At 38.5% G+C, this 26,050-nt stretch overlaps 1 protein-coding gene across 1 annotated transcript in view; it reads right to left on the bottom strand.

Moving 5' to 3' along the window:
* The window catches only part of Fbxl17 (F-box and leucine rich repeat protein 17), a 418,487-nt gene extending 392,827 nt beyond the window's left edge, over window positions 1-25,660 (bottom strand). The window contains exons 1-3 of the mRNA XM_028755707.1: window positions 25,544-25,660; window positions 22,170-22,427; window positions 9,110-9,241 (exon numbers count right to left, since the gene is read on the bottom strand). Coding sequence (XP_028611540.1) covers window positions 9,110-9,241; window positions 22,170-22,349 — 312 coding nt within the window. The 5' untranslated portion in view covers window positions 22,350-22,427; window positions 25,544-25,660. The remainder of the gene's footprint in view (window positions 1-9,109; window positions 9,242-22,169; window positions 22,428-25,543) is intronic.
* Between the last annotated feature and the right edge of the window lie 390 nt (window positions 25,661-26,050).

Raw genomic sequence — 26,050 nt, 5'->3', positions numbered from 1 at the left:
TACAGGGTTAGGGTACCAGTGAGAGCAGAAAGGATTATGAGCCAACTGTGAACCCAAGCCTTCTTGAATGTGTATCTTTTATCTTTGATTCTTCATCTTCCTAACTGCTGCAAACTTCATGGTGGTTACTATGAAATACATATTCAACAAGTGCAAAAGAAAGTTTGTTTAAATCCCTCTCCATGACAAAACAAAGGATACAATGTATTGTATTTCAACTCTAAACCTTAAAGGAAAAGGTTTCAAACCCTTATGTGAACTTAGGACAGCTGCCAAACAGTCCTATTGTAGCAAATGAAATCACCCAACTTTTAGAACTTTGGGTGCATGTCAGTAAGCAAATGAAATCAGCCAATTTGTAGAATTTTAGTTCATGCCTTCATGGCCAAAAACCAGAAAAATATCCTAAAACAATGCATACACTCACAGAGGAAAATCAATCAACTGTTAAAATACGCATTCTCACACTAATTTGGTGTGAGAATAGATTAAGGCTGAAAATCAATTCCAGGATCTTATTTAAATAATGCCTTGACTGCATTATCTTTGACATGACTAGTAATCATTTCTCTAAAATGAGCACTAGGAAAAAGCATCATGTTTATCACATTTTACTGACAATCCTTCAACCTTCATTACATTTTATAAATTCTTCAATAGAAATTTCTCTCTCCTCTACCATGCACACACAGACAGAGTACTATCAGGTACATACTAAAGGGAAGTTTAGAAGTGTGAAGATCCTCTGAAATGCCTCAAAGTTATAATGCCATCTTTTTTTTTTTTTAATGAAGAAATAAGAACATGGCAGTAAGCAACACCCTCCATAGCCTCTGCTTCAGCTCCTGCCTCCAGAGGTTCCTGCGCTGTTTGAATTCCTGTCCTGATTTCCTTCGGTGATGAACTGTGATGTGGATGGTTCAGCCAAACAAACCTTTGTCCCACAAGTTGCTTTGGTCATGATGTTTCATCACATTAACAAAACCCTGGCTAAGACATTACGGATTCCATTAAATATGTAAATAATTTTGGTACGGATGGCTATTCTCACACTATTAATTCTGCCACTCTAGAAACAACTGGAAGGTCTTTCTATTCTCTAGAACAGTCTCTCATCTCCCATTCAGAGTCTTCAAGTTTTCATTACAGAGGCCTTTCTCTTCTCTGGCTGAGTGTATTCCTAGGTGTGTTTTTGGTGGTTTGTTCTTTGGTTTTTGTTGTTGTTGTTGTTGCTGTTTTTAAGCTACTATAAAAGAGGCAGTTTTCCTAATTTCTTTCTCTAAGAGCACATTGTTGGTATAAATGAAGGATACTACACTTTCACATTGATTCTATACCCTACAACTTTATGTAAGTGCTCACTGGATCTAAGAATTTTCTGGTAAGTTCTATTAACATCTCTTAAGTACAAATTCATATTATCTGCAAATATTGACAGTGTAGCTTTTCCTTCTTATGCTTGCCCCACTTTTATAGGTAATAATCCAAGCACTGTGCTGAGGAGGAGGGAGAAGCGGGCCTCCGTGTGTCACTCCTGATGTCTGAGGAGATGCTACAGTATGTTGATAATATAACCCTAGTTGTGGGTTTGTTGTAACCAGTCTTTGTTACATACAACCATTGTTATTTTGAGGTCTATTCCATCTCTTCCTAACACTTGTTTTCTAACAAAGGCATGCTGAATTCTGCCAGATACTTTTCAGTACGAATCTGGTGGCTATGTGGAAGTTTACATATATTGACCCAATCATGCCCCTCCAAGAGGTGTAAGTGCACTTAGTCATAACATGACATTCTTAACATGTTCCTGTATTTGGTTTGCAATTATTTTGTTCAGAGACATGCACATCTAGGTTTATTGGTGCTTTATTCACTACAGAAAGGAAATGGAAACAACCTAGAAGCCTACGTAAATAATGACAATCTGACAATACATAAAAGGCAGTATTATTTATTCAATTCTCAAGGAAAAGGAAAATCAGAAATTTGCAGAAAGTGAATGGCATTATAATCTATAATACTAATAAGGTCACCTATTCTTGGAAAGAAAAAGATCCTAGGTACCCTTCATACACAGGTCTTAGCCTATAATGTTAAATATGCATATGTATAAACATCTATAATTATGGTATTAATATAATATGTATTAAGGAAAATAAATATGAACAATAATATTAAGTAACATTATCACTGAACAATAATATTAAGTAAAGTTATCCCAATCTCAAAAGGAAAAAAATTACATGTTCCCTTTATATGCAGAACTTAGCCTGGGAGGTACAGATACATACAAACAGCTATAATTGTAGATATAATATGATATCTGATATATATTAAGGAGAATAAACAAGGTAATATTGGATGACGATGGTGACAGGCAGAATGCAGACCAAAGACCATATAAATCATAAGAGAAGACAGAAAGCTCATTTTTTTTCTCCTTTCAACTTAGCTGTGGTCTTTTTTCCTTGTTTGTGGTAGATAAGGCCATAAAAAAAACTGATAGGATGTTTACACGTTTCAGTTACACTTAGAATTCAGAGAGACTGCAAACATCCATGACTTCAGAATGACTACTCTAACTGTGCAGAATATACTAGTTACATTTCAATAAAGACTAAGATTGAGCAAGTATTTGTTTGAATGGTTGCCTAAACCTAGATGTACAATGGTTTTATTTGTAAATTCATTACAATAAAGTAATCTTTATTTTAAATAGCAAAAATTTAAAAGATGGGCCATAATGTAGACAACCTGCACACCACAGGTATGTACATCTGCATCACCCATAGCAAGAAGCAAGAATGCCACCCACACAGGGTTATGCAGGAGCTTAACTGTGCAGCTTCTGGCAGAAGACCAGGTATGTCAAAAGCCCAAGTATTGTAGGGTGATCACAGTGGTCCTTCTTTTAAACAATGATAATAAAATGGAGAAACTGTAAACTATAAATTTGTAAACCAAATGAAAACATAACTTGTTAACTACATTCAGAGAGGTAAATTTAAAGAAAAGGGGAAAGGGACCAGGGCAGAAAAAGAGAAGAAGTAATTCTCCAATTCTTCTGTCTTTAAGTCTAATCACTAAAATAATAATGAAATTAAGTGTCACAAAACCTACAAACCTTAGCACCTCATTACTGTGAATAAAGAAAAACATTAGCCAAAACTTCCCCCCAGATCCAAATAATACATCTCATTTGCTGACTGGCAAGCTGGAAGGTAGTTGAGGGAAACAAGTCCTCATAAATGACAGGCTTAATGTACTCCCAGCATCCCTCTGGCACCCAGCCTTATAAATTTCTATTTGCCAAGCCTAATGATGTGATTCTTTATCTTAACACACTATCTCCCGGTGCCAGCACTCCAGCACAAAGCCAAGACAGCACTTTCACTCTTGGAGCAGAGAGATAATTTGATTTGCTCACATATTTCTAGTTTCTTAAAATATGCAATCCTAAGAACATAAAAAATTTTAAATTACACCTAAAAAAATCATGAAGAGACACAATTGGAAGGCCTCTAACAACTTCAAGTTACCTCATTAACTGAAAATTATAAACTCAAGGGAGCCATCTAAAATTTGACACAAAAATCACTTTAGAAAAAGAATATAAAAATAGTGTTTGTAGTGTCCTATTTTGAGTATGATCACCCTGCATTTTCTACTGAGTGTCTATATCAGGCCTAAAACACTAAGCTAAACTCCCCTGGGCTTCTGCCGGCATCTGGGCTTCCCTGCCACCAGTGACGAGTCCCTCAAGTTTATAAACTAATTTTAATATTACTAAACAAATAGAATTAGGCAAGTAAATCTGCAGAGTAAAAAATAATGCACTACCAAGAAAAGTTATTGCAATATTATCCAAGTCACTGCCTGCCCTCCATACAACAGAAACATATACATTAATTCTTACCTTCCTATGCATTTAAAATGATAGAATAAAAGCATTTATGTTAACAAGTTACCTGGTACTTAAAAGATACTCTTAGAGAAAGATATCAATAGATTAAAAAGAATGGCAAGACCTAACAAAGACCATATGATTAAAATTTTACTCTTAGATTGAAAGTATTCTGTAAAGTAATTTCTACTTTCAATTATATTACTCTTACAAATAGTATTTCAACAAAATAAAGCCAACTTATTAACTGAATATACAAATCAGCATAATTCTGACCAGAATTCTATCGACTATTTGGTTAGAGCTACATGTGTTGAACCCTTCAAATCCTTTCCAACTTCACTGGCCAACCTGCCTGAGAACAACTAGTACAAAAATTACATCATAGGTGAGGCAACTCAATTTTTTAAAAAGTTGTACTTTTTTTTTAACCTAGAAATTATTAATTCTGTATCGTTAAACTATAAAGCTTATTTTATTTTGAATGTATCTTATTTTTAGAAGTACATTCCCGGGGCTGGTGAGATGGCTCAGTGGTTAAGAGCACTGACTGCTCTTCCAGAGGTCATGAGTTCAAATCCCAGCAACCACATGGTGGCTCACAACCATCTGTAATGATATCTGATACCCTGTTGTGGGGTGTCTGAAGACAGCTACAGTGTACTTACATATAATAAATAAATTAAAAAAAGATATAAAAAAAAAAAAAAAAAAAGAAGTACATTCCCAGACAATTTAAAGAAATACGTTTTAATAGTATGTTCAAGTCAGAAGTAACCCATATAACACTAAACCAATCTTTACTCAATCTCTTTCTAGTATCTATAATTAAAAAGGGAAGGATAAAAAGGTGACTAAATATTCCCTGCCCTCAGAAGAAATGACAGGCCATGAGCAGGAAGCACAGCCAAACCATTTCAATTGAGGAGTGACCTAGCTTTCGTAAAGTAAACTGGCACTGAGCCGGTCTTAGTGCCCTTGACTCTCCCTATAGAGGTGCTTTCACGGGCACAGTAGACTGATATGCAGAGTCTACACAATACTGCCTGTGACAACAAAGTGCTAGACTCGATGTGCCTTCAAATAGCAATAGGCAGACAGAAGACACAACGCAGGTCACTTTTTACCACATAAAAAGAATGAATTACATAGTCACTGTAGCCACACCCCAATTAAGCTGAACACCAAGGACAGACTGAACACATATTGTAAGACAAGATACTTAACCATATGACAATAGATATACATTATGTGAAGACAAATGCCATGTGCACGTTGAAATACTTTTTAAAATTCCTAGGTCATCAACACAGCTGCCTCTGGAAGAAGCCAATGGAAGGAAACACTGTGAAGCGGTGGACGCTAACAAGGGTTGCTTTACCACTTCAAAGAGCAGCAGAAAGTTTAACAGAACTACTAACAATTTCGGTGTGGTTAGCACAGATCTACCGCTCTTTGGTATTTTGTATCTCTTCCTGTCCTTCCTCCCTCCTTTCCTCCTTTCCTCCTTCCCTCCCTTCCCTGCACCACCCTGCCCTCCTCTTTCCCCTCTACTGTCCGACATGGGGTACAGGCTCTTGGACTTCCAGCCTCCAGGACCATATGCCAGATAAACCTCTGCTTTGACAAATTACTAAGCCATGGGTATTCTACTAGAGCAGAAGAAAATGGACTAAGGCAGTGCTCTAGTTAGATATAACTTTAAAAGTTTATTCTACTTAAGTTGGAACCACAAATAAGAATATTCACATTCTCTTACTGCTTCACATACAAAGGCAATTTCAATTTGTAGTGTTCTTCATGCAATTAGTATTTCACATGGCAGAAAAAATAAATCTCCCCACTAATACCCACTAATACTACCTAAAGGAAAATAACTTTCAGTGAGGCCCCACGGCAGCAGAGACTGTAAGCATTACATCTTTATAGTTGCATCAGGGATGGAAAAGCTGTCAGTGGAACATGGACCGAGACAATGCTGCCACCTAAAGGCCAAGGCCTAACATGAAAGATGCCTGCTCCAGCAACTACGGGAAGCCACAAAACCAATTAACTGCAGTAATTCCCGACTACACAGGCAAGCAGGAGCTCTAACAGTGTTTTAGAGAAGATTCAATTCATTAAGAGAACAGAATAACAGAGTTCATTTGAATACTGGACAAAGCACAGATCAAACTCTGCTGGCATCTTTTCTGAGACACAGTTCTTTTTTGAATACCTCTATTAGTAGCTAATAAAATTGGCAAATGACCAATATACTTGTCAAAGCAGAAACAGTTGACTACTTACGTATTTCATTTATTATATGAGTATGTTTAAGTTCTATGGAAAGTTAGTTATCAGAGAATCAATCATTCAACAGAGCTCAATGTGTTCTGAATTTCCTTCTAAGAACCTTAATGAGAATGACGTTGGCTTCTCTTTAAGGTTTATTTAAACACCTAAAATCCCCCATGAAATAAAAACAAAATCCAGATCTGCTTCTCTTTGGATTGAAATATATGCCACATTTTCAATATAACACAACATGAACAAAACCAGAAAGAAAATAAAACATATGCTCCCAACATGAACAGCACCACCTCTGGAAAGCCGTAGGCTAAATCCTACAGGAACAGCAATGCACGGCAACTCTGTGCTTACAAGAGCACATGTGCCAATCAGACTACCAAAGATACCTACCAAAGATTAGAAAATGTTTAAGATAGGATTAATAGCTTTTCATTTATGTTGTGTACCAGGGGTACCAAAGATTACTTAATAAACTAATTTGTGATAAAATATGAACTACCTTAAGCTTCTAGTGGATCTTATGAGTCAGTCTGCACTGACCAGTGAGATTATTTATTATGCCACTTAATCTTCAACTATAACCTGAAAGACAAATATCGACACACCACCATTAACAAATGAGACTTCACGAGTAATTCTCTCAGGGTCACAACACAAGTGAGAAACAAATGATCAGTCTATCTGACCTTCAAAACCTCTCTACAAGCTTATACACCCTTAAATGACTATACTCACAGTAACTTTAAAGTGGACTTTGAGGTACTCTTTACTGTTACTTCAATGTAAAGGCATATTTTGTGGTATTAAAAGCATTTAATTTTAATTTGTGGTGTTTTAATTTTTAAATAATTTCAAAAAGTATCATCTTAACAGAAGGGGTGATGCATCGAACCCCTTCCATGACTGAAGTTTGTATGTATATGGCATTTTATTACATTTCCAAAACGAACGGGCCCTCCTTATGGACTAACACCCATGGTGCCAGAAACACCAAGGAAGCCCCCAAAGGAAAGAGGCAGCCAACAATTCTCCACACTCATGATGCCTATAAACCACATCAGTGGCCAGCACAGCATGGTAGCCCTAAGGGGGCAGTAGTGGCACGCATACCTTGGTGGTAACCAACAGATCTCTTACTGGATTTAAAACCTGACCAGTAAGAGGGAGACCAACCATGTTGGATGCTAGCAAACTAGCTAACTACTCAGTCAAGTGAAACCATGGTTATCGGAGGAGAATCTACAACCACTAATTTACTAAACCAGTATAATCCCTAACAATCTATAAACACGTGTCCTTATACCCACAGGCAAGTGTAGTCTTCACCCTTCATCAAGGAAACTTCTCTTTGCAATAGAGAGACCACCACAGAAAACCCACAACCAATCAAAAGGCAATTGTGAACCCCAGTCCCTACAGATACATCTACAAAGAACTCCCTCACCTAAGGCTCAGGGAACACTGCAGAAGATTCGGCGGCATGATTATAAGAGACAGAGGATCATAGAGTTTGCCATGAGATTGTGTCTCCTAGTAACATCAGAAGCTAGAACCATAGAGTCATACAAATGTGACTGCCCAACATAGGCTCAACAATGGCAACATCAACACACATGCCGAGCTGGCTGGGAAAAGCCCAGGATGCCTCAACTCTACACAACGAACCACAGAGAACAGAGGACGGCTGGGAAGAGAGGTGGTCCTCTCCAGGGAAGAGTGCATCAACTGGTTGTCCAATACCAAGTGGTCAGCCCTGAAAACACACATTCAAACAACTATACAAACTGAACAAACCATACTCAGAAATATATATGCATACAATAGCGATCAGTGGAAAGCAGTTGTGAGTTTGAGAGTGGGTAAGGGCATACAAGAGGGCTTGGACAGAGGAATGGGAAGGGAGAAATGTTATAATTACATTTTTTTCTTTCATTTCAAATTTTTTAAAACTGAAAAGGGCAACAAAAATGTCTCCATTTTGAGATGCAAGTTTAAAAGTGAGTCTTTTTTATAAATACATTATTTTGACACTGGAAACTCCCACCACCTCCTCCCAGTGATAACATTTCCTGGTCATTGATATGCTATCCCTATCAGTCAAAATTAAATGGCTTTGAGTTTCATTTAGATAAAAGCTACAGCATAGGTGAACCTTAAAAAGACACGAAAGATCAGTGTAATATGATTCCACCTCTACTAAAACATATAAAATAGGCTAACTCACAAAAAAATAACAGAAAAAAATTAGCAGTTACCATATGCAGGGAAAGGGAAACGGGAAGCAATGGCTAATGAGTGGAGTCTGAGCTGATAAAGAAAATGTTATATAATTAGGTACTAGTGATGACTACATAGCTTTATGAATATAATAAAAACCAATGAACATTATGTAATTACATCTCAAGAAGAAAAAAATTGAGCAGAACATTAATCCATCACGAGACACGTATGCATGTGCTCAAAATATAAAACTTACCTAATTATCAAGATTCTTTGCCTGAATTTACTAGATTCTTTCTTTTAACCATTCTAAGTAAAAAGCTCTGTTTATAAATATATACATTTCTGGGCATTAAAATGTTTCTAATCTAGCATTATAATTCCTAGAGGCACCATGGGAACAATGAACAGATTTAGCTAACAAATCTTATCTATCCCAGTATGCCTGAGTTAGATTCACTGTCAGAACTCTTTAAAGGCACAGCAGCATACATTACTGACAGTTTAATAACCCAGCACCACACATGAGCATCTATTCTCTTAAGGGACCAGACTATAAACCAATTGGACGACTTCTGCGTTTCAATGAGTAGTATTTGCCACTTGATAACCAGAAGACAACTTGTAAACAGAATAAAAGGAATTCAAAGGGTAGGAACAAACTGAACATCACGGACGAGAACAAGTACTTACTAATTTGTTCTCCTGCATGTATATCCTTTGTAACTTCAGGCAGCTCTTAGCTATGACAATCATGCCTTCATCTGAGATCTTGTAACACTGGCCAAAATGAATGTCTTTGAGTTCTCTGCATTTTGAGCCCAGCTGTAAACAAAGAGATTTGGCTCAATGCTCGGAAAATAACAAAGGCAACACATTTCTAGTGAGATTTTCGTGCAATATTCTAAAGAAACCATTCAAGAGATTAAAAAAAAAATGATTTGTAAGTTACTTTTAAAATAACATAAAGTAACAGAAGCGACTAATAATTTAAAACGGTATTTTATAAACCATCCACCTTCTAGCATACTTGTTTCAATTATATCACAGAACACCAATGTACACAGACTTAACAGTTTTAAGTTCACACTTTCATTTAAGTCTTAAGAGTGTATATTCTGGGGTTGGAATTGGGGGGACCTAAATATAGAAATGACGGCATAGTCATATAAATCACTATTGCATAGCCATTAAAAACTGGAATACTGGAAAAAGAGAAAAATGAAAATGCATACATACTTTCACAGCAAAATGTGTATATATGCACAGATGAACAGACACATACACAGAGACTGAAATGCAGACTGACATGCAGACAGTCAGCTTGAATGACTGCAGAGAGATTCATCCCTCTGACTGTCCTTTCATTGAGTTTTGAAATCAGCACACAGTACTGCTTCATTGTGTGATTCCCAAGCAAATTTGTTTTGGTTGATTCTCCTCTCTGCTCATGTCCCTTCATCTTCCACTGCTTCATGTGTGTTTTCATGTCACATGTCACATGGCTTCTCTTGTCCTAGGTTCTTCCTCAGAAAAATTGCTCTCCCATATGTGCTCTCTTTTTGAATTTCTCAATCTTTGCACATACTCTGCTCCCTCCACCAACCCCATGTCAGTCAGTCTCTCTCCCTCTCCCTCTCCCTCTCCCTCTCCCTCTCCCTCTCCCTCTCCCTCTCCCTCTCCCTCTCCCTCTCTCTCTCCCTCTCTGTGCGTGCTTGTGGGTTGGTGTGTGTGGTGGTTTCCCCCCCCCCCCCCCGCCTTTCTGTGTATTAAGAGTTGAAATTCACATATGAGACAAAACTTGCAGTCTTTATCTTTCTGTGTCTGGGTCAATTTGTTTAGATGAATAAATTAAAGATCTATGTATTGTTCCTAAAATTCCACAATTTTTCTTTATACCTAAGCAAAATTCCATGGTGTCCACCATATCCGATCATCTACTGACAGACATCTAGGCTGATTTCATGTCACTGCTATAACAAATAAAGCAGCAGTCAACATGAATGGCCAAGTATCTGTGTAGCAGGATGCAGAGACTTATGAGTAGACGCTCAAAGGGTAGACATATTTTTATTTCCCAGCAAAACTTCAATAGTCACTTCCAAAAGGGCTTCACTTGCCTATGCTCCCATCAGCAGGGACCAAGGCTCCTCTTTCCCAGCATCCTCGCCACGCTTTCCTGTCACCACTTTTGATGACAGCTCTTCTGACTCGGGTGACATGGAATCTTGAAGTTATCTTCATTTGCATTTCCCTGATAGCTAAGGCTGCTGAACACTTCTGTAAATCCTTATTGGCTATTTGCATTTCTTCTGAGAACTCTTGTTTCATTAGCTCACTTCTTTTCATCTTTAGGGAGTATTTAATTTTTTGTAATTCCTCATAAATTCTAGATGTTAGCTCTTGCCGAGAGTATAGCTGGCAAAGACTTGATGCTCCTTTGCAAGCTGCCTGGTCATGCTGCTGACACTGTTAATCTTGTGTAGTCCCATTTGTTAATTCCTGGGGTTGCTTCCTATTCAGAATGCCCCTAGCGCCACTCTATCTTTAAGTGTATTCCCTGTTTCCAGTTTTACATTAAGGTTTCTGATCCACTTTGAATTCTTTTTTTTTTTTTTTTGGTTTTTCGAGACAGGGTTTCTCTGTGTAGCACTGGTTGTCCTGGACTGGAACTCACTCTGTAGACCAGGCTGGCCTCAAACTCAGAAATCCGCCTGCCTCTGCCTCCCAAGTGCTGGGATTAAAGGCGTGCGCCACCACCGCCCAATCTGAATTCACTTTTGTGCAGTGTGAAAGATAGGAATCCTGAAGTCATTCTTCTGTCGAATATGCTCAAACAGGCAGTCAGAGCTCTGTGGGTTTATATTAGGGTCCTCCACCCTGACCCACTGATTTACATACCTTATTTTTCTCAAAGTATTATATGGTCTTGACACTATAGTTGGGTAGCAGAATTTGGAGATGAAGCATTATAATACATCCAACTGTGTTCTTTCTCCTTTTGAATTCTTTGGCTATTATTGGTTATACATTTCCATATGATTTTTTTTTTAATTGTGTTTTCTACTTCGGTAAAGACTGTCATTGGAAATTTGACGAAACATGTATTAAATCTGTATACTAATTTTCATAATATAGACATTTTCATAGCATTAATACTGCCAATCCAAGAAGATCCTGCTGTTGTCTGGTGTCTTCTCTGGTTTCTTTTTTTCAGTGTCTTCAATTTTTTATTGTAAAACTCTTTCACTTCCTTAGTAAGGTTTGTCCCTGGATAGTTTGTTATCAGTATAAAACAAAGTCACTATCTTTTGTATGTTGATTTTGTATTCTGCACCTTTACTGAAAATGTATATTAGAGTTTTCAAGCACAGTCTATAGGATCCTTCAAGTATAGGATCAAGCTGTCTGTAAATAAAAATAATTTGACTTCTTTCTCTCCTGTTTTTTACTCATCTCACATTATTACTGCTCTAGTGAAAACATCGAGTTAAAACCTACTGAAAAAAACTTGCAAGAGTAGAACTCCTCCTCACTGCTGGTTTTAGAGGAAATATTGTTTTTCACCATTTAGTGTTGTGGTGGCTACAGGCTTTATTGTTCTATGGAATGTTCCTACTGTCCCTCATTTCTCCAGGGCTCTCATCATGAGGACACACTGAATGTTCAAGTCCTTTCCTGACTCTATGGAGATAGTATGTGGTTTCAGGGCTTGTCCTTGCTTGTACTTAAGTATCTTTGAATGAATAAAATAGTAATCACCGTTATATATGCAGAACTCTCTTTAAGACATTTTTTCCTCTGTGTTAAAGATTTCACCCCAGGCTGAATGTACCACACCCTCACTCTTCCACTCATCCACATCCCCAGCCAGAAGAGGCCTCTTTAAATACAACAAACACAGGAAGCCATAATTGCTGCTTTATATAGTTCTATGTCATAGTTAATTCCAGATTTCAAAACTAAATCCATGGTTAGAAGAGTAGGTCAGAAAAATAAGAACATGAATTCATTTACCTAAGCTTTAGTTTCTCCTTCAAAATATAAGAAAAAAGGCCACAGTAACAATAAATCCAAAACAGTATAGTAGCTAAATGGTGATTTTGCACACAACATAATCTAAATGTAATCTGTGAAATTACTGTCATTGTAAATTATATATATATATATATATATATATATATATATATATATACAGACACATATGTGTATCACACACACGTGTGTATATATATATATATATATATATATATATATATTTCCATTATTATTCACCATGCTTATTAATATCAGCTGTCAAATCCAATTTAATTCATCAAAAAAAAAAAGATACATTTCTAGAACTTATACCTAAGAGAGCTGAATCCAAACTGATACTTAGAACTCTGAATTGGCTCAACTGTGTTTGAAAGAAGATAACATGGGACTTTTCAGTCTGCCATGTACTACTTTAACCCTTGGACAACCTCTCCATGACTTTCTACACACACTTTGCTCCTGGTCCACAATGGCAAAACAATGCTGTTCTCTGGCCGGAATAACACTCTGCAGGTTGGTATTTGGGAGGCGAGCACAGGATTTGGATTCTGTCTCTAAGAACACAAGCATGTTGCTGATGAAGCTGAGGTTAAACGAAAGCTCATTTCACATGTAACACTAGATCAACTTTTAAAAAGCTACTAAATGTTCCAAACTGAAAGGGTTCATCCATGTCTAACGCAAATGATCAAACAGATCATCACACCACTCGACAATTGTAGCTGTGAGATTCTCCAACTTCCTGTAAAACTTAGATTCATACAAAGGAGTAGGCAAAGAATGCCTCAAACTTAACAACGTTCATAGAAAGGTGCAGAGCTTACCATACAATCCTGAATGACTGTGTTCACAGGACAGAAATCTGTACTCGTAATTAACCCTGGGGGTAGAATTAGAGGTTTGGGGGATACTGTTGTTGTTGTTGTTGTTGCTATTGCTTTCCAGATACTTAAGTTCTCAAAAAAATTATCTCCAATGTACTTTTAATAAGGATGCTATTAATCATATTCTACAAATTCTGAGACTATATCAAAGCAAGAAGACATAACAACCAGGTAATTGGAAATCTAATCCAACATCAAGATGAAAAGAACAAATGAATCATACTGAAGTTATATTAAGGTGACATACTGCTGAAACAGCCCTTATGCACGACAAGTCCAGGTCAGAGTCTTCAGAGTGTACTAGCTAAGTTTAAGAGGGAAGTTCCACTCAGTGGTTACACATCCATCAACGCACTCATGCAACAAGAGAAATCTTTGAGCTCCTCTAGTGCTAAATATAAAAACTGACTAAAGAAGGTGGAAGAAAGATACTAACCCCAACCAGAGCAGAGCATTATACAGATGAATACAGAATATAATTAGACAACATAAAGAAATAATACTCGTTTAACAAGAAGCACAACAGAATTCAGTCACAGGATGAAGGGTAAGAGACAGAAAAATATGGGCAAGGGGGATGAATTCTCATCCTCTGGGGAAAGAAAGCAGCTGTCTAGCTGAAATGGATTAAGTATAAAAAGCAAATAAGCAAGGGAGAGAAAATGCTTCCCTTCTGGAGGAAGTCCAAGCATCCTGCCTCCCAGTGGGGCACAATGATCGCTCTCTATCTAATAAAGGAGCCAGCAGCGCTCACTTCACCTCTACACTCCTGTCCCTGAGGAGCGAACAGCTCCCAACAAACAACCAGCTTTGACTCCTCTGACTGGGACTACTCTGCTGGCCTATTTATCCAGCTATGACTAAGTCAGATGGCCAGATGCCAGGGTCGTGTTGACAAGCACATTCAGCTCTTGCAGAAGCAACATCCTGTGCTTACAGTTCATGAGTGCTAAATGTGGTGTTGTACTCTAGCACTCTTTGTTTTATTCTCACTCTATTTAGAGTCCAGGCAACAAAGGACAGAAACTTCAACAATCATTGCATTGGAAAGACAAGAGGCTTACATCTAAGGAGCAATTGGGGTCTTGATGGAGTCTCAGACATCACTGTGTGATGCCACACTGGTGAAGCTTCAGGCTAAGACCAGTGATTTAGGGGGGCTGCATGGAATGCTAACACAAGTGATACTGATCGCTTCATCTACAAGGAAATGACATCATGGCAAGAGAGAAGACCAAGTGCACAAGTGCCACAGATCCTTTAATTATCTCATTCCAAGCCAGTGATTAGAGTGTCTCAGGATGCAGGCTATTATGACTCACTACCTAAGGAGTAACCATCAGTTACTGCCATGTCAGTTACTGCCACTGTTTTAGACAACATACCCCATGAAGCAGATCAATCCTGACTAACTGCCATTATTTTAATCTATAAATATCCCAAGTTCTAGACTCTCAAGGCAGGGTCAAATCCGTATGTTTTCTTGTTGTCATTCAAATCCCTCCATGTTGTAAAAAAATCTGTCCGTGGCCCACAGAAAAATATTCAAAGAGCATCAAGCAAGCTTTGTATGTTTCTCTATATGTTTGCCCTGAGTCCCAAACCACAGATAGAGCATACAAGTCTTCTAAACACAAGATTCTATGCAGGAAGAGGATGCTGGAGACACTGGAGCTCTGACCCTGCCAAGTGAAGAGATCTTGATCAGATGCCTGCCATCTAGTTGAGACACACACAAAAAAACTGGTGCCTTGAAAATAAGATATGTCCCTGTCTTGGTCACTGTTCTGCTGTAATAAAACACTATGACCAAGGCAACCTGGGGAGGAAAGGGTTTAGTCAGCTTAACCTTCCACATCGCTGTCCATCAAAGAAAGTCAGGACAAGAACTCAAACAGGGCAGAAACATCGAAAACGAGCTGATGCAGAGGACATGAAGAAGTACTGCTTACTGGCTTGATTCATCATGGCTTGCTCAGCCTGCTTTCTTTTAAAACTCTGGACCACCAGCCCAGGGGTGTTCCCATCTACAATGGGCTAGATCTTCCCCCACTGATCACTAGTTAAGAATATACCCTATGGATGAATCTACTTACAGCCAGATCTTCTGGAGGCATTTTCTCAAATAGGAGGAATCCTCTTAGATGACGAGGGTTGTGTCAGAGTCACGTAAAGTTAGCCAGCACAATCCCTAAACAAGGTTTCCTCCACACCCATCCAGTGGACGGTGTGAGCAGCACTATGGGCTTTCCATAACCCAGCATAATGAGCACACAATTAGAGTACTAGGATAAAGTTCATCACCCGGGAGTCCCGTTTCTATTAATCAAACAGTTTCTGCTTTCTGGTCCTCTGTTTCCTAACAGCATGAAGAGCCAAGAAAACTGAGACAGCACTCTTCTCCTCCATCAGGGACATGAACATGCAGGACAAATTGCTTCAGATAATCATATTTTACCAGAACCAAAACCTCCTGGCAGAAGCAGCAGGAAATAGGAAAACTGGAATTGAAATAAACAAATTGCTACGGGCTCAGGATAGACCCTCTGAGAACAGAACACACAGGAAGGTGCGGCTAGAAGGCCCTTGCTCATGTACAAGCTTTGCTGACAGAAGTTCCATCCAGTCTCCACAGATTATATCAGAGAAAAATCACTTTGTGATTCTGACTGTGGAAGAGGGAAAGTATTTTTGAAATACACCAGAAAATTCTGGGTTGTTTTATTTCATTTTATTCTGTTAAGACAGGGTGTCTCTAGTGACACTGGCTGACCTAGAATTCACAGAGACCCAAGTGCTGGGATTAAAGTTGTGTGCCACATGCCCAGCTACATTCTGCTGTTGACAGAGCTCTTCCTCAGGAGCAACTATTTACCAGAGCCTACTGTGCTGGAGTTTTGTCAGAACCTAACCCCTTTACTTCTCCCTGACCCAAGAAAGTCCCTTTCTTTGGGATACACCATTCCAGTCTGTCTCCTGTGCTCATCCTATCCCACCTAAGGTAGAAGAAAAAGTCGAAGTGGCCGCAGAATGGAACATTCAGAACACTCACCAAACGGTTAAAAAGACCATCACAGGACAGAGAAAACTCCCTCTGCCACACACAGTCCTTCTCACAGTCTAAGGAAGATCATTTCCAGAAGTACCACTTATCAAGAATAATATCCACAACATATATTGAAAGGCACAGATGAATAGGTAGACAAGTAACAGAGAATCCATAATCATTAGAACTAGAGTCAGACAGAGCTAGAATGCTGAATCACTGAACCAGGATATTCTATTGGTTTATTATACTGAGGGCTTTAATGGAAAATATAGGCGACATGCAAGAGCAGAAGAATATAGGAGAGGTAGAAATTCTAAAAATCAAAGTTAGAAATGACAATATACTTTAGCAGAAACGTAGAATGTCTTGGACAGGCTCATTAGCGGGCTGCAGGGAGCTAAGTGGAATATGAGGGTTTAATTTTATGAAACTAGTAAGTTGCAAAAATGAAAGCAAACAGAAGAGACTGGAGAGGCGTGATGGAACGACCAGGATCCACTGGCCTGCTGCAGGGGCATGATGGAACTGAAAAGGTAATGCGGGATGCCATGCGAAGGGAGGGACACCAGCGTGTGAGGCACTTGAGCCTAAATATTCTCCAGATTAATGTTCCACTCCAAATGCCAAGCTGAGAAGCTCAAATGACACCGCAGGATGTTATCAACTACAGAAGATAAAAGACGAGATAAAAATTGTGTGGGGAGGCAGATAATAAAGACACCCTGCCTATGGCAAAACTATGATGACATATCTAACCTCTCTCATAAACTATGCAAGAGAAAAGAGTAAAATGTTTGCATCTGGGTGACGAGAGAGCACCAAATAAAAGTCAGAGACAGTCAGAACGGAGCAAAGTACAAGCATCCAGCTACACGCTACAAGAAATCCTTAGAAACAAACAGATAGACGGAGAGCAAATGCCTCAGGCACTCTGGCTAATGCTAACCTTCCAACAGAAGCAGAAGCCACACTCCCTGAAGAGCACACTTTAAGCAGAGTTTGTGGCTTTAACTAAATATACTTGTTTACTTGAGCATACAGGAGTCAAAAGGCAGCAGCAAGTAATCCACAAAGACACAGCAGTCCTTAATGTGCACTTAAAACAAAATGTCAGAATACCTGAGGAAAACAAACGAGCTCACTACGAGAGCCTTCAGATGCACACGGCTACCCGCTTTTGAGGTTCACCACTGTACCCATAAGCTCTACAACAGATGACCCTCTTTTTGCTCTGTGGTAGTTTACTCTTCCTCATGCCAAGGTACCCTCTCAATTCCTCTGCCATTTTTTCTAGGAGCCACATGAGTAGACTGTTCATCCAATTTCCAAATATCGGAGGATTTTATGACTTTCCCTATTTGGTTTCCAGTAACTTTCCTGGAAGGTTTGTGAATGATTTTTTTCAGCTTTTTGAGGATAGTTTTTTTCTTTTTTTTTTTTTAAAAAAAAAACTGATGTTAAATATTATTCTCAGAAGTCCATTGCTTAGGTTCCCTCAAAAAAGGATTCTATTTCAAATCCTCTAGTGTGCCATATTTTTTATCCTTGCATGCCTTGTGACTTGAGTCCAAAACTGGTTGTTAGAAGGGCTTCAGAGATGGCTCAGTGGTTAGGGTCAGTTGCTGCTGTTGCAGAGGGCTTGGCTTCAGATGTTAGCATCCACATCTGGCAGCTCACGGCCACCTGTCAATCCAGGTCCAGGGGATCTGACGCCCTCCTTCATTCTTCACAAACTCCGTTACACATGTCTATCCACTCAAGCACACACACACACACACATGAAATAAAAGTAAGTAAATAAGTTAGGTAAATTATTATAATGTGCTGACGTGAGAAATCAAGACCCTCTTCCAGTCCCTAGGATTTACTGCTTTGGCAGCTTGGATTTCAAAAGACATTTCAGTAAATACCAGAAGTTTAAAAGCAAAACAAAACCTTACACACACAACTCTCTGCAAAGGCTGTGCGACCTGGTTCTGTGTTCGCTATGACCTGAACGTTCTTCTTGTGACGCCTTCCTTATTTGCTGTATTTATTCTACTTTTAGTTGGTCCCTCATGTTATGGGGGGAGGGTAATTTATGAGACAGGGTATCGCTGTGTAAAAGACAACCAGTGATGAAAACTGATGCTCTTCTGTTTTCCTAAATGTGTTCTGATTGGGGTGCACAAGACTTTCTGCATTTTCCTCTATACAACAATCCTGACAGTCCTAACTTCAGATGGATGCTAAAAGCTAAACGTAAATCCTTTCCCTGAGACACTTCATCCTCAGCCTCAGGAAGGCACTGTGTGACTCCTCATACGCTATACATAGCAACGACAAGATTTTCTTTTATTTGCCTTAAAATATTTTCAATCTATGTCTACTGCTTTTATATCATAAAAATGTTGGTAATATATTACATGATGCCTGCATCACCCCAATAGTAACTCCCCAATAGTTTTGATACACACATACACACACACACACACACACACAAAGTAACTTGCAAAAAAGATCCACTCTATTCCCTCTGCGACCAGGGACCTGTGCCCTGCACTCGGAATGCAACTGCTATCTTTACGAATATTGCCAACCTAGGAAGAGACTGGAACACAAATTGGAACACAAATTGGTTTTTTTTAAGGCAACAACACTGTATTTCTTCTACTTTTAGTTGGTCTTTTCTTAGTTTTTGCTTTTGAGATGTTGGTCTGCATTGCTTTTTGATTGCGTGACTTCATTTGTAATGTTGCTCTGGCTGGCCTGGACCTCGCTTTGTTAAGCCAGGTTAGCCTCTAACTCCAATGCACTGCTGATCTCCTGTGCACTGCCTGCTGCGGGCCTATGGCTGTTTCCAGTGGATCTGGCACCTCTGTCTCCTTTCAACAGAGCTTTAGAGACTGCTGTTCAAAACTTCCTCTCATGGACTGGGGTTTGTTGACTGACTGTAGGTTCATTTCTGTCTGTTTGCTCCCTGTTTGCTTGGGCAATGCTGGAGAGCAAACCCAGAGCCCTATGTAGCCTAGAAACACTGAGCTACTGCTCTAGCCTAAACATTTATCCTTTGAAAACTAAAAAACTCATACCACAGCCAGATCGAAATTTACTGATAATTCAGTTTTTAATTATCTGAAAACAACTACAATGGTTTATTTTCAGAAACATCTGAGTTCCATGATTCAAACTAAGTTGGGACTGTCACATATAATAGTAACAATGGATATAATTTCTTAAACTGATTTTAATGAGTTGACTACTAACAATTGCCTGAATACAAATGCTAGATGATAAAATATTAAGAAAACTAAAAGAGCTATTATTCTAAATAAATTGTTCTTTTCCCAAGATTCATGATCATAGTCTTATTAGACAAATACAACAGAGATACAACATAATGGTAAAATGTTTCCATAGATAAAATTATATAGTATGATTTCTATGGGGAAAGAAATATCAATATTCAAAAAGTGATATTCTAAAAGTAAGATAATGTTTAGTCAAAACGGTCCAACTTTTTGCAAGATAACTCGGTGGGTAAAGGCCATTGCTGTAAGCCTGGTAGCCTGAATTCAATCTCTGGGACCCACATCAGAGGAGAGAGACCTGACTCCTGTGCACCACGGAACGTGTGCAAACACACAAATCAGTTAATTTTAGAAGGAAAAGGGCAGCAAGATGGCCCAGTGGTACAGGCACCAGCCACCAAGACTGTATTCCTGTTTTAACCCTGGAACTCAAGGTGAGACACATGTGTACATTCACGCACGCACACAAACTAAATGAAGAAAAAACTTTTTAAACAACTAAATTTTAAGGAAGTCACTATAGCCGGAGAAACATTATCAAGAAGAATTCAATACTTTAAATACTATAATCTTGACCTGTTACAGCTTTAAATTGAAATGCTCTAAGTAGTTGTTTTGTAAAAAATAATTCTAACTCAAAAAACATATACATTTGGTGTTTGCTAAATCCAGTTCAAACTGTAGCACTTCTGAAGGAAAGACATTTCAAAGGTATGACCAATAAAATGCATGCATTCATTTCTGCACCATTTGTCATTTATTGTCAAAAGGGGGACAGTGAGTCAACAAAGTCAACAAGGAACTGCTAAATAACTGAGTTCAAGAAAAATAATAATCACAGAAAGCCGTCAATCATAAAAGGATTGGTTTACTAAAACCATAATACACTCAAAACCATAATACACTCCATAGTACAATTTATAAAGTATCAATAGATGATAAAATGAATTCACTAAGTGGGTCATGGGCAACATTTATTTAACACAGTAATATAGAATAAATTAGGAAACATGAATACACAGTGCACACAAACCTCATTTTATATATATATATATATTCCATTCTCTTTGTATAATACCCAAGACACTACTCAGTCAGTCAGAGCAATCTAACAGCCCAATTTTTGCCACACCTTGCTGCAAAACAGTTAAGAACAGGAAAATGGTGCCCTATGCTACAATGAGAATCTTTTTGATCACTGAAGAACAAAATTAGCTACAGAGAAACTACTCAGACAGCTTTCCTATCTCTATTAGAATACTGCATTGTATAGAGCAACTTCATAATTCAAAACCCATAAGTAACTAAAACATTGAAATGTTAACTAACTCTAATAATGACTGACATAATAGAGAGATTTACATTCTCAGTTTCAAAGTTGTAAAGTTTATAATATTTGATTGGGACAACATATTCTGTCCCTTATAAAACTTGATAATTTCTGTCTACTTCAATTACAACTATGATTTTATTTTTCCCAAGTACTGAGAACATCCCCACTAGTCTGCTAATATGATGCCTACTGTGTTACATGACACTTTAATAAATAAAGATAATCCAGCTGTTAATACATTGAATTTAAAAAAAATATTTTGCTGTGAAATATGAAATGCTAAAAACTCATCATAAGTAAAATCATAGTATATCCATAAAAATGTATACTTCTCTAGAAAAGAGTAAATTGATTTCAAGAATGTTATACAATGCTTTATCTGTAAAAGAAGAAGCTAGTCAAGAAATACAAAAATAAAGAGGAGTGTCACTTGACAGCGGGCCTGGCACGGGCTGCCCTCTGCGTGGACGGCATCCTTGACTAACACAGTGAATGGTCACAGCCGGCAGACTCTACTCAAGAAAGACAGTCTCTCCTCATACTCAACTTTCAATAAATCCAGATATAATGACTCAGCTGGAGGAGCCTCCCTCCACACATGAGTAAGCGGCTGTCAGGAGATGGTAACTGCTATTCCAAAGGACGAGGGTCAAAAGGGAGGGTATTACTGATTTAATTCCAGTTACTAAGACAAATATAAATAATCAACACTTTTTCCTTATTTTATGCTCTTCAATTTGAACCTCCATTTATATCTTAAAACCATGTTTAAAATCTGTCATCTGATAACATGAAAGGAAAATTGAGCTTTTAAATAACTTTAAAAACCGTATCCTGACCTAAACTGAATACTGTAACTTAAAGCACAGTATGGTATAGACCAACTTAAAAAACTGAATAAATAAAAAAAAAACAAGAGCTAACAAAATCGAGAGCTAACAAAATGGCTGGCCACAGAGATGAGGCTCTCACTGTAAAGCACAGCAAAGCTGACGTGTCTGCTCATCACCACAGCACTGGAGCTCGCTAGCCTCCTCAATTAGTAATTTTTACTTAGACATCACAGTTCATTTTAGTCTCCATTAACAAACGCAAGAATGTTGCTGCAACAGTTATTTAATCAGTGTGTGAAACCTCTCAGTAAACGCCGTGGATTTACCTGCTTGAGTCCTTCATCAGTGAGTTTGTCCTGGTTGCCTACGTGGACTTTCTGCAGTAAGGGACAGTGAGAAGCAACTGCAATGATAGAGGTGTCAGAAAGCTGCTTACACCTGTAGGCTGTATACCTAAGAAGTCCAGGACACTTAAATGCTAGAACACATACGCCAGTATCAGACATACTGCGACAATCAGAAATGTTGATTTCAATTATATTCTGACTTCTGGAGGCAATTTTTTCCAATAATTCATCAGTAACCTACAAGAGAAGATATAATAAATTAAACTTTGCTGGATGTGGAAAACTATTTTGTATTACTTAATTTCTACCAACAAGTAATAATAAGAACCGTGGTACAATAAAATATATACATACTTGTCTTCTGTTCTCAGTTTCTGCTATAAACTCCCTAAAGCCCTTGTAATGTTGAGTGTCAGTGTCATTGGTCATCCATGACAAGCCCCTTTACCCTTCCTGAATATGGTAATAAGGTAACTCAAGAGTGGGCTCCTTGACTGTTCAGAAGGAAGTCTGGTTACTACAGAGACTAAACAGGCAAGGCTAGAGCTCTCCCTCAGTGCAAGAGCACTCGCCTGGCATGTAAGAGGGCCTGGTTCAAACTCCAGTAAGAAAAACAAAAACAAACACACATCATCCAGTCAGTAAGTGAGAGTAGAACTAGCGCACCTCTAACCTCGGAGGGGAAGACAATGCTCAATGGAGATTAGGTTATACGCACTCTCACCAAAAAGTTAGCAATTAGCCCTGAAGTGCTGAACACTGGAAGACCCATCCCTATGTTGACGTGTAACTTTTCCATGTGAATGTTTCTGGCCATAGCCTTAATTATAAACCAGGAAACATAAGTAAAATATTTTCCTGAGTTCAAGTTCGGGGTAGAAAGTGAAGCTCCTGAACTTTTAGCTTCTGATGTAGAAAGGCTGGCCCTACAGTTTCCAAGTGGTGAGGCAGGGCTACTGGACCCCTAACTTTGTGGCCTGCACTGACTCCTGGCACATGATTTCTCATAGAAAACTGTCTGCTAGTGTGGCATAAGCTCCATGTATTTAGTTCAAGAGATCTCAGGAAACAAGGAGAATACACATGCTTCTTTTCCCTAAACCCTAGAAATCAATCATTTGGGGGCTTGCTTTAATTAAAGCTTCATGCTCACCAAAAACTATAATCACATCTATATTGAGATTTAAAATGTTTTTTAACTAAGCTAATATTACATATAAATCAGTATGATGCATGAATTGGTGTTTGGTTTGGTTTGGTGTGGTGTGTTTGACCGTTTGTTTGTTTGTTTGTTTGTTTGTTTGTTTTGGTGCTAAGAACTAACCATAGGGCCTTGTGCATAGCCGGCAAGATTCTGAACTATATTCCAAGTTCCATGAACTGAATGTTCATACTTGTTATCAGATGACAGCACAATATGTAAACTGCAAGCTTTCCTGCTAACACAGTACTACCCCACAGGTAAGACCCAGCTGAGAAAACGCATCCCCCCTATGGAGCAGCAGAGGTGACAGAAACACCTTGTCAGAAAACTTGACTCATAAGACTCAGCGCTAAATACAAGTAAGCCTATCATCTTTCATCTATCAAGAAACTCACACCGGGTGGCGCACGCCTTTAATCCCAGCACTTGGGAGGCAGAGGCAGGCGGATTTCTGAGTTCGAGGCCAGCCTGGTCTACAGAGTGAGTTCCAGGACAGCCAGAACTACACAGAGAAACCCTGTCTCGAAAAACCAAAAAAAAAAAAAAAAAAGAAAAAAGAAAAAAAAAAAGAAAAAAGAAACTCACTCACACAGCCATCTGAATGTGTAAACAAAATACCAGCCATGCATGTTCCCAGCCCATCACCAGTTTTCATAAGAGAAATCAATTAATGTTACTCCAATCCTGTGACAAAAGCAGGAGAAGGAGAAAATGCAGATAAAAGTTAACAGGCAAAAAGGAAACTGTTGAGTGTACTGGAGTAAGAGCCATAGAGGGAGCACCTCCATGTCTGCTGAAAGGAGCACTGGTAGTGAGAGCCACAGAGGGAGCACCTCTGTGTCTGCTGGAAGGAGCACTAGCTCCTCCTTTTCCTCCCCTCCAGATCTCACCACCAGAAAGAGGAAAACAGCTCAGTGTAAACTGAGAGGAAACAGCTGAGTCAGCAGGAGGCCAAGGGTCACTGCCAGTTGCCTTACCTCCATTTGCACCATGCTTGCTGTACATACAGTTCAGGAACATGAGCAAGTAAGTACCTAGCTCTGCAGATATTTTAGCCTATTACCAATGAGGAGACAAGACAGAAAGGCTTACAGGTGAATGTTCTGGACCTTGCTACTCTGTTTAAAAAGTGAGAGTCACATGCAAACTACTGGTATACGGCAGACCCTGCATGTACCAATTCACAAAAGCCTATTACATGCACGTCTTTGTAATCTGCACGTGATAACATGACACAAGTAGCCTGCAATGAGCCATGGTGGGTTATTCACACCCTAGTAATAAGCAAATGTTACAAATCTGCTTTCTTTTAAGAAAACTTGTCATCAAGTACCTTCCAATGCAGCACTGGTAACATGCCATGAGGGACTCAACAGCGGTTTAGGATTCTAATAAAATTGTATCTTTATCAGATGTTTTCATATATTTCTAATGTAAACACCAACTTTAAATATCCTTTAAAGAATGAAACCAAGAACACTAATAAACTGCCTACAATCAGCACTACAAATTCCATCCTTTTTTCCTAATCTATGGCACCATGTAAGTTTACTGACCAACTGAACAACTAGGAAATTGGAAAACATCCAAAAGTTTTTGTCAAAAAGTTATTTTCACCCAATTTACTTCTGTTTCTTTATCCATAAAACAGGAAACAGCAGCACCTCTTATTAGTGTTGCAGAGAGAAATGAATTCTTACGTGTAATGTCTGTGCAACAGTACATCACATGGCCCAGAAGCATAAGTGCCAACATTCTCCGCTGTTAAACTCTTAGGATGTCAGCTCCCTAAATGAAAAGGCCTGTGGTTTTGAAATGATGATAAAGGGAGAAACAGAAAGGACTGAAACAAAGAAAAGTGAATTTCACCATTACCAGTTTACATTCGAAACTACCCTTTCCACTGCGGAGCCTCGCTTTCACATGAACTCATAAATATACCAAGTATATCCACACTAAATATGCAAACGTGTGTGTGCATGCAAGGGAGCATGTGTGTGTGCATGTAGCATTACATTTTTTGGAAAATTACTTCTTTAAAAAAGAAAACATAAAATTGTAGATTACAGTCATCTGAAGGGAGAATAAAGATTTTTTTCTTCAACCAAGTGGAACAAATAAGGATTTTTAATAGAATGCAACTCCATACCTGCTGACGACTACTAAGGTCCAGCTGCTTCCAAAACTGGAAATCCAGACAAAGGTCACGCCAGTACTTGCAAACCAATGATGCGGAAAGGCAGCGCTCATCCAGGGACAAATTGGAAAATATCTGTGAATTACAAAAAGAATCATGGATTTGCTAGGTGTTTACCAAGACACAGCAATATAACAAAACTGAACGGCTTAAATTATATTGAATACAAGTGGACACCACCAAAAACTCAGAGACTGTCCTACAGAACAAAAAGTCTGGTGACACAGGTTAAGGACAGAAACTGGCATTACCTTTTAGTAGGAAGGGAAGAAACAGGATGATACTAATGTGTGTTAAAAAAAAAAAATCACAAGAACAAGCTAAAAACAAATGAAAAATGCTTCTGCTTACATCACAGGAAAGACTAGGGAGGAAAGAGATAGAGAAAAGCCCTCATGGCCTATCTCTAGAAACTCATAACCCTTCCAACTCTGAAAGATATATATCTAATACTGAACA

Source organism: Grammomys surdaster, unplaced genomic scaffold (assembly GCF_004785775.1).
Source record: "Grammomys surdaster isolate TR1022 unplaced genomic scaffold, NIH_TR_1.0 126076, whole genome shotgun sequence".
In the NCBI taxonomy this organism is placed as follows: Eukaryota; Metazoa; Chordata; class Mammalia; order Rodentia; family Muridae; genus Grammomys; species Grammomys surdaster.
Note: the sequence above shows the minus strand (reverse complement) of the source record. Positions and strands in the feature narration are given on the sequence as shown.